The 10,474-nt window shown below is 38.5% G+C and overlaps 1 protein-coding gene across 3 annotated transcripts in view; it reads left to right on the top strand.

Moving 5' to 3' along the window:
• ICA1L (islet cell autoantigen 1 like) overlaps window positions 1-7,753 on the top strand; it is a 75,792-nt gene extending 68,039 nt beyond the window's left edge. For 2 of the 3 annotated variants that reach the window (XM_064373153.1, XM_064373154.1), the window contains exon 13: window positions 3,218-4,124. In XM_064373153.1, coding sequence (XP_064229223.1) covers window positions 3,218-3,363 — 146 coding nt within the window. In that variant the 3' untranslated portion in view covers window positions 3,364-4,124. Of the gene's footprint in view, window positions 1-3,217; window positions 4,125-4,724 lie in introns of those variants that run through there. The other variant, XM_012446329.2, reaches the window with a different exon arrangement.
• The last annotated feature ends 2,721 nt before the right edge of the window (window positions 7,754-10,474 follow it).

Here is a 10,474-nt window from a genome sequence, read left to right on the forward strand (position 1 = left end):
AACTATTCATTGTCTATTTCCTAAAAACAAGGAAATTCTTTTGCATAATTACAGTACAACAGTCAAAATCAGGAAATTAACATTTCCATAGGACCATTATCATACTGTAGACCTTTTCAGAGTTTGTCAATTATCCCACTAATGTCTCAATTTCGTTTTTAGTTTTTCATAGTCTAGGATCCAAGCCAGTATCACACACTGCATTTAGTTAAGTCTCTTTAGTCTCTTAATCTGGAACAGTTCCTCAATCTTTATGTCTCATGACCTTGACATTTTTGCAGTGTACAGGTCTTTTATTTTGAACATTTCTTGAATTTGGGTTTAGCTGATGTTTTTTCATAATTAGACTGAGGTTATGCATTTTGGCGGTGCCATCAGTGCAGGAATGGTGTTGTGCCTTCTTAGTAAATCCTATCAGGAGGTGCATGTCTATTTTGTTTCACTCCTGGTGATGTTAACCTTGATCACTTGGTTATGGTGGTGTCTGCATGTTTCTCCACTACAAAGTTAGTACTGTGTTTTTCCCTTTGTAATTAGTAAGTAAGTATCTTGTGGGAAGTGTTTTGAAATATTGTACATTGTTTATTTTTACTGAAGTTTTGCCCACTAATTTAGCACTTACTGATAATTCTTGCATGAAACATTTATTACTGTGGTTGCTGCCAAATGGCAATTTTCTATTTTCTAATTCCCTCCGTATTTACGAGTTAGTATTCTACTGCATGGGAAGGCTTTCCCTTGTTCCCTACTTATTTACTTATTCATTGATATCTACCAGTATGGACTCCTGAAATCTATTTTATTCTTCCCAGTACTTTGAGGTCAGCCGGTAGGAGAATCCCTCAATTCCAAGCAAATCGCAGATTCACACTGGCAGGTTCAGAATACAGCCATTCCTCAGGGATTCAGAGTACTTCTTATAGTTATACTTTTTAAAAACCAGCTAAGGCCAGGCATGGTGGCTCATGCCTGTAATACCAGCACTTTGGGAGGCCAAGGCAGGCGGATTACTATGTCAGGAGTTCGAATAAAAATGCAAATATTAGCCGAATGTGGTGCTGAGCACCTGGAGTCCCAGCTATTCAGGAGGCTGAGGCAGGAGAATTGCTCTGAAACCAGGAGGCAGAGGTTGCAATGAGCCGAGATCACACCATTGCACTCCACTGGGGGCAACAGAGTGATACTCTATCTCAAAAAAAAAAACCAACCAGCTAAAACAAACAAGTTGTGCTTAATCATTTAAAACAGACACTATAAGTAAATTTCAGAAATGAACACAAAAAAGCAAAGGCGCTATGACCTGTAATTCTTGAGGCTGATTTTTGAAGAGAAATTTAGGGAAAAAAGAAAAGCTCTCACCAAGAAGGTCCAATAAAACTAAACTTAAGAATTCTAATAAAATTGAATTTTTTTTTTTTTTTTTGAGACAGAGTCATGCTCTGTTACCCAGGCTGGAGTGCAGTGGCACAATCTAGATTCACTGCAACCTCCACCTCCCGGATTCAAGCAATTCTCCTGCCTCAGCCTCTTAAGTAGCTGGGACTACAGGCACACCATGATATCCAGGAGCAATAATTTTTATATTTTTTGGTAGAGGTGGACATTCACCATGTTGTCCAGACTGGTCTCAAACTCCTGACCTCAAGTGATCCACCTGCCTTGGCCTCCTAAAGTGCTGGGATTACAGAGATGAATGACTATGTTAAAATCAAAAATTTTAACAACTTTAAAATGTTTTTGGCTAGGTGCCTTGACTCACGCATGTAATCCCAACTCACGCATGTAATCCCAACACTTTGGGAGGCTGAGGCAGGTGAATCACAAGATCAGGAGTTTGAGACCAACCTGGCCAAGATGGTGAAACCTCATCTCTACTAAAAATACAAAAATTACCTGGTGCAGTGGCAGGTGCCTGCAATCCCAGCTATTCGAGAGGCTGAGGCACTTGAACATGAGAGGTGGAGGTTGTAGTGACCCAAGATCGAGGTCCAGCCTGGGCGACAGAGAGACTCCATCTAAAACACACAAAAAATTATTTCATTAAGAGCCCCACTTCATTAGTCATTAAGGAAGTGCAAATTAAAAGGAAAGTGTAATCCAAGACCTACTTACTACAATGGCTAAAATGAAACAGAAAAGAAAATTGACAAAAAGATGTTAAAGAACTAGAATCTCAAAAACTGCTTGTAAGAGTGTAAATAGGTAATAGCCATTTGGAAAACTGGCAATTTCTACTAAACTGGAACATACATATACCCTGTGACCAAACAATTCCACTTCTAAGTACATATCCAACAGAAACGCATCTATCCATTAACTAAAATATATGCTAACGAACGTTATTGTGATACTGTTAATAATACCCCACAATGGGACTTACCCCAGCATTCCCTGGGGTTGGGGTTGTGAATAGTGACTGGAAGGGTGTCAATCAAGGGTGCCATGCATGAGGGGAGCTTCAGAGGAGTGGGCACATTCTATTTCTTTCTTTTTTTTTTTTTTTGAGATAGTGCCTCACTCTGTCACCCAGGGTGGAGTGCAGTGGCACAATCTTGGCACACTGCAACCTCTGCCTCCCTGGTTCAAGCAATTCTGCCTCAGTCTCCTGAGTAGCTGGGATTACAGGTGTGCACCATGCCCAGCTTTTGTGTGTGTGTATGTGTGTGTGTGTGTCTTTTTTTTTTTTTTTTTTTTTTTTTTTTTTAGTACAGATGGGGTTTCACCATTTTGGCCAGGCTGGTCTCAAACTCCTGACCTCAGGCGATCTGCCAGCCTTGGCCTCCCAAAGTGGTTAAATTACCGGCATGAGCCACCAACCCAGCCACATTTCTATTTCTTGATGTTGATATTGTTTATGAGTGTATTCACTCTATGAAAATTATGCTTAATTTGGGCTTTTTCTCTCTGCATAGAATTCATTTTCTGCTTGTTACAAGAATCTCTGGAGGCAGGAATAGTGTACACAAGGAGAGCCCCCATAAAAGATGTAACTGACAGACCTTTATTTCCCATTGTGACCAATGAATATAAAACTGTCTTACATATGCATAATGCTGTACAATATTTACATACGTTTCAGGATTCTTCAACAGCTGCATGAAGGAGGTCAGATATTATCTTAGTGACATCTATTCTTCTGGTATAATGACTAGTAGTGACCCTATTTACCCTCAAGTATCCTGATTTAATGATGAATTGTATGGTTACTACTTTACAGATGAGGAGACAAGATCCCTGAGGTTAAATGACTTGCCCAGTATTTCTCATTTAGTAGGTGTACACCCAGGACTCAAAGCCATATTTTGTGTGAGTATCACTGATTCTACCTCAGGGTACTCAGAAATAGAACTGGACACACACTGAGTGAAGCCTTTCACTCTGCCCTGATCCTTGGGGCTTTGGGTCCCCACACCCTAAACCCCAGCCCTCTGGTCTGTGGTGAGTGTTACCACAATATATGAAAGAGGACTGCCCTTGGGACTGCGTTCCACCTTCCACACTGTCACTCTGGATTCATGTCCAGTTCTTAGATTGTCCTCTGGGTCTCAACCCTGCTTTCTGGACTCCTTGACTTTCAAGGTCCTAGACTTCTGAGATGACCCACTGTCTGTGCCACTGTGCATTCTTGTTTAGTCCCAGCCCTCTGCCCAAATGGACATTCTTGAATATCTGCCACAGTGCAAATTGTAGAATCTAGAGAAATAAAAATTTCCATCTCCTTAAGGAGGTGTGAGGGATCTGATGAACAAGAAGCTGTACCTGAGATACAATGCATACTGTAAAAGGCGTACATCAAAACATTTTAAAGTACACATGGAAAAGACAAAACAACTGTAAACCAAAACGACAATGTTGGGTGTGCTAATGTGGTAAGATTAGGCGGACTTTGTTCCTTATGTCTAGTATTTTTGTTATACCACTTTTATAATAAACATAAATCAACTTGGAGCAGTGTTTACAAATGTCATTTCTTACTTGATATGAACAAGTTTACTTTTAATTTTCAATCTTATCTGAGTCTTCTGTAAGTGATCTTAAATGTTCTATGAAGACTACAGTATTGCTTGCCTTTTCACTTTTAACTCAATTCCTGTCTCAGAGCAGCATACAATTATTTAAATATAGGAGGCTCAGTAAAGCACAAGTTATCTGCATTTGCCTTTCAAAATTATCCTAAATCAGGAACAGTGGTTCACGCCTATAATCCCAGTGTTCTCGGCGGCTGAGGTGGGAGAATCACTTGAGCCCGGGAGTTCTAGACAAGTCTGGGCAACATAGGGAGACCCGTTTCTACGAGGGGAAAAAAAAGGTCGTCTTAAAGGAACTATAATTGATAGATTATTATTATTTTTGAGACGGAGTCCCTCTCTGTTGCCAGCTGGAGTGCAGTGGCGTGATCTCTGCTCACTCCCAGGTTCAAGTGATTCTCCTGCCTCAGCCTCCCCAGTAGCTGGGACTAGGGGCATGCACCACCACACCCAGCTAATTTTTGTATTTTTAGTAGAGACAGGGTTTCGCCATGTTGGCCAGGCTGATCTTGACCTTTTGACTTCGTGATTTGCCTGCCTCGCCCTCCCAAAGTGCTGGGATTACTGGTGTGAGCCACCACGCCTGAACCAGTTTTCTTAATTCAAAAGAAGCAACTAATTCAAAATCATAAATGTGATACAAAAACATGATTTCAAAACTGAAACTCTTTAATGTGTTTTTTTCTTTTTTAATAGCCACCAACAATGGTAACCAAGACATGTCAGCCTGGTTCAATCTATTTGCAGACTTGGATCCACTTTCAAACCCAGATGCTATTGGACATTCAGATGATGAACTTCTTAATGCTTGACTGAAGTTATAATGTCACTTCAACAGCCTTGAGACATCACTTTTGCAACATATTTTCTTTGTGGAAAGGAGTTGTTTATATTGTAACCCACACGCAAAAGCATGGTGTTTCTGAATATAACAACACCTGTCAGCCAACTTTAGAAGATGGTAAAGACCACATTTGAATAGGTTAAGTACATCTTTCATATCTTGGATTTACAGCTGTTAGTACTATGTGGAAAATATTAGAAACTACGGAGTCTGCGATATTTAGATACTGGAATTTATGTCAAAATAACGGCTAGGAATAATTCTGTCAATATGGAGTTGAGCTTATTTCTTTGGAAACCCTTTTATCTTTAAGTTGCCTTGCTGGCTGTGAGATAAAAATTTTATATGTGGATAAAAAGGACAGCATGTAAATTGGGTAGTAGTTTGGGGTCAGTTTTTGAATGACATAGTGGCAGAGAGTATTTTCTGTTTTAGAAAATAGCATTAGAACCAGATCAGCTTTGTTTTGGGTTAGAGAGGTACAATAAGATTTGAGAACTCAGTTTGCTTTAATGAAATTACAGAGAAACTTGCTACTTTTTTTTTTTTCATTTGGAGGCTAAAATGTAATGTTTTTTTATTCACACAAAATAATGACACTTCCTAGTTCCATTATTAAATCTTGAAGGGGAAGTAGCAGGGTAATTAATTTGCTAAGCCCATCCTCTGTAGAAACGGAAAAATCTATCTTCCCATCTCCTAAACCTCAGAATGAATAGTAATACTTAAGACTTGGGCAAGTGTCTTCAGACTCACTCTTTCATACACTTGCTATATATTATTATGCTATTATGCAGTATTTATATTATTCCTGAAAATAAAATGGTGGGGGAGAATACTCCCTAAGCAACTGGCAGTAGTAGTCCTGGAATACCTCAAAATTTCTATCATCTGAATGAGGGAGACACTTATGAACACCTTATCCTTACATATATTTGTATATTTTGTGACATAATTTAACCCAGAATACTTTCTGGCAGAGATACAGAAAGCTCTGTGTGATCAATAAGGGAGTGTCTCATTTTTCTACTTCCCTCTTTCTGTGGGTGACATCATCTGAGGCTCTATTTGATGATGATTAAGCAAAATCTGTTACCCCTACAGGGTTTAGAACCTAAGTATTAGAGGGGAAGGCTATTTAATGGAAGTTAGTGTAAGCTGATAAAACATAGCTACTGTACACACATGTCAATCGCTCAATTTCCTGTCCTTTTTCTTAGCCACTCTTTAATTTTGAAGCAGTTTCCCAAATGTTTTATGTTTGTTTGTCATCCGGTCCATTGCATTTCCATAAGAAGACGTTTTGACTAAGTTATTCACTGTAGTTTCCATGTGCTCTTAGTCCTATTCTAAACATGCTTACTTCTTAGAAGAGAATTGCTTGTTCAAGAGAATTGATGTTCAAGTCATGGTATGTATAAAACAACAACACTGGACCAGAGTAGGTAAAACACAGTCCACCTCCCATTCACAGTCATCTACAATAGTAACTTCCCACAAGCTCTAAATGGCCAAGGACTGTATAGGCTGGAACAACCTTATCTGAGGGTCAGAAACATCAACTCAGAAAAAAGGTATGAAGCCTTTTCTTAAAATCTTTTCACAATATTATTCCTATTTCTTTGATTTTAATGAGTATTTATCTCTTCAGAAGCACTGTCTTCCTTTATAATCAGTTAAATTTCCCAGAATGCAATACTGTCATTGTTCTGCCAAGTTCCAATAGAAAGATCAAGATTATGAATCACAATCTGAATTCTATACCCATGGTGACTCTGGTGCTCAACTTTTGAGTGCCTCAAAAAATGCTAACTTTATGTCTTAAGAGTTTGTACCATTTTTCTTTCCAGTGGTCGCTGTGCTAATGCATTAGTTCTGAGATATTCATTTATCTCCCTCACATGCATGCAAGGCAGTCCCTATTCTCTGATACAGACAGACACTTCAATGAGCAGGAAAAGCAGAAGCCCAAAGTCCATACTAGGAACACCCTCAGTTTTCCAAAAGCAGAGTTTCTCCCCAAGTGGAGACTTACAAGGGACTTTTATTATTCAGTTACTAGTTTCTGTAACATTTCTTCTTTCAACAGAGTCTATGTTTTCCATTTAACCCAGAGCAACAATAAGTTCCTTAGCAAGTTGTTATAACTTCCAACAAGTCTAACCACTATTTTTGAAGAGCATATCAATAACAACTTTAAGATAAAGGTAACCATATTCATATTTTCTCAAGATTAGTTATTTGAACCTCAGGAATTTTGTGGTCAGAAAGAGAAATTTTGCTCTATTAAACCAACATTGCTAATATAAAAAACCACCACACTGAAGAAAAGCAGGGAAACGATGGATAAGCACAGAATACAGAATGACTGGTTGCTTTTTGTTTCAATCTAGATAATCCATTCAATAAGAAGTAAATTAATTATCCTTAACCAATGGCAGGCTGAGAACAACCTTCAAAATAGGTATTTTAAATGGGGAGAAATATCTGTACTTACTTTATACTGGATAAGAATGTGTTTGAGCTTAAAAAACACTGGATGAGCTAAACTTTTTGCCTAATGTATCTACAACCATGTATTGGGAGAGGCAGGAATACCAGGGCATAATAAGATCAGATTGGTGTAATTTTGTATTTTTTTGAAATCCTTCATTAAATTGTAGAACATTGATATGATTAGAAACAAACTGTATTTAAAGGAAACAGGTTTCAGTATTTGCACATTGAAAAAGTGTTTTGTATTTCAACTATAAATATTTCATGTATCTGTATAGACCATCTAGAAATGTAGAGGTCTTACAGCATTAGAATGAAGGAAGTTTAAACGTGCTCTTTCTATTTTTCTGAGCCTCTTTTAATAAAGATTGCAAGATGGCATAAAAGTTTGTTTCCTGAAGAGTTTAATACAAATATAATTATTGTTTTCCTATTCAAAAACTTGAGTTTTACCTCAAGATCACAATATTATTAGGAAACTACATTGAATTGATGATATGGTGGGCATGGGAGAATGAAAAAAACTAGGGCAATTAATATCCTTGTAAGGCCAGGTGTGGTGGTTCACACCTGTGTGTGGTGGTTCACACCTGTAGTCCCAGCACTTTGGGAGGCCAAGGAGGGCATATCACTTGAAGTCAGGAGTTTGAGACCACCCTGACCAACATAGTGAAACCCTGTTCTGTACTAAAAATATAACAATTAGCCGCACGTGGTGATGGATGCCTGTAATCCCAGCTACTTGGGAGGCTGAGGCAGGAGAATCACTTGAACCCAGGAGGTAGAGGTTGCAGTGAGCCAAGATCAGGTCACTGCATTCCAGCCTGGGTGACAGAGTGAGATTCTTTTCTTCAAAAAAAAAAAAAAAAAATCCTTGTGAGACTAATTCCTTCTAATTTATTTCACATAGAAGGGGACTATGTAAGATATGGGAAATTACATAATGTATGTTATTTCTGTAAGTACTTTCAGTAACAAAAACTATAAAATATCAAAAATCTGAGCCTAGACACAAACAATTAAATATAAGCCACAGTATGTAATCTTACTTATTGAAGGCAGGAATAAAAAGAGCCAGAATTGATTCAATTATTTTTGTCTTCCATAGTGTTGGTAGGGCCCTGCATTTCTCTACCTTGAGCAATGAAGCAGTCCCAGAATTTCAGAATATAGAAATTAGGAAGGAAAAATCACCTTTAAAATATTAATTCAACAGAACTGAAAGCAGTAAAGTGTTTAAACATGGCAAACCCTGCGGGACAAGATGAGAAGAAAAATGATTGGTCAGGATGGGTCACATCCAAAAGACCAACATAAACTATTTTTCCATCTTTTCTGTACCATTTAAAAGACTACTGAAGAGTTCAAAACAAACTGTCCTTGGCATTTAAAGTCAAGCCATGGTTCTTCATTCAATGGTGTAAATTAACCACTATTGGCCAAAGAGTAAATACAAAAAGGAGATGAAGTTCTGACTGGTGTCGTGGGTGAGATTCTGCAGTGTATGTTTTTAGATTTGTAGTGTACATTTTAAACCTTGTTTTCTTGCTGCCTCAACAACTCCACAAACAAGCTGTGAGCACTTGGCCCAGTGTGATGAGTCTCTCTTGCTGCCTTGCCCTCACCATGACCTAGTAACATTTAAATGCACCAGTGAAATTCTCACTTTTTCTTGTGTGCTTCTCCCTAATCTGAAGGCTCCTGCTCATGTCTTAGGCCTACTCTGCTCCCCACCCGCTTGGCTGAGCCCCTCCCAGGTGACCCCCTCTCAGCATGCAGTGACCATCTCTCTAGGACCTGTGAGTATAATACAACTTGTTTTCCTGTGTCTCTCCTGTGATATCTCTTGTGGCACCTCACTGACAGTCACCTAAAAAAAAAAAAATCACACAAAAAAACATGAAAAAGTTGTTTCTTTCTTTTTTTTTTTTTTGAGACAGAGTTTCGCTCTTGTTACCCAGGCTGGAGTGCAATGGCGCGATCTCGGCTCACCACAACCTCCGCCTCCTGGGTTCAAGCAATTCTCCTGCCTCAGCCTCCTGAGTAGCTAATTTTTGTATTTTTTTTTTTTAGTAGAGACAGGGTTTCACCTTGTTGACCAGGATGGTCTCGATCTCTTGACCTCGTGATCCACCCGCCTCAGCCTCCCAAAGTGCTGGGATTATAGGCGTGAGCCACCATGCCCGGCAAGTTGTTTCTTTTTTCCCCATTTTAAAGCAGTATCTTCTAGAAGAAAAAAAAATCAGCCATAGCACATCTAGAAATATCCACTATTAACATATTTTTGCTTATTTTTTGTAGTGCCTTCAAGCACACACTTGAATTGTGATCCAGATGATTTTACTGTCCTCTCTCTCTAAAATGGGCATACCAAGTCACAGAGATTTAAAAACCAACTCTCTAAGTCTTTCTCTCAAAAAGCCCAGGTGTTAAAAAATCCACCAGAAATGTGACTGAAGTTAGTTTTTGCCTCCCTAAAAGAGGTGCTCCCCCAATTTTTTTTGTGTTCCCCAAATTAAAGAAAGTATTTTTTATTTTCTGCAGCTATAGCAATATTAAAAACCTGAGAGTTTAAGAATGTCTGTTACTAACGTCCTTGGCTAGGAGCTGAATAACTAACCAGCTCCTTTCCTTTGACCCTCTGAACTAAGCTGTCAGCAGCTGTAGCAATGAAGAGGATCACAAAGAACAACAAAGGCACAAAGGCAATGTGGCCAAATGTCACATCTGCAATGACATCAACATCTTTATCAGTGTCACTGGTGCAAGCAAAGTAGCAGTAAGACTTCATAATTAACTCTGAATTCCAGAGTCAGACTTGGTTCAAAGCCAGTCTCTGACATCTCCCAGATGTATGACCATGGAAAAGTTAACCTAATTCCAATTTTGTTATCTCTATGATAGTAAAAATAGCAGTACCTGGCTTCAAAGGGTTATTATAAAGATTAGAGTAAAAGTAATATGTAAGGTGTCTGACCTTTGGTAAGCTATCAATAGGCATTATCAATTTTTATTACAATTTCAGTTTATCTTTGACAATTTTAAACTTTACAAGCTAAAATGAATTTTATGAGAACACTTTCCAGAACCAAAACCACTGGCTCTC

Source organism: Aotus nancymaae, unplaced genomic scaffold (genome assembly GCF_030222135.1).
Source record: "Aotus nancymaae isolate 86718 unplaced genomic scaffold, 86718_ANA_hifiasm-v0.15.2.pri h1tg000008l, whole genome shotgun sequence".
Classification (NCBI taxonomy): domain Eukaryota; kingdom Metazoa; phylum Chordata; class Mammalia; order Primates; family Aotidae; genus Aotus; species Aotus nancymaae.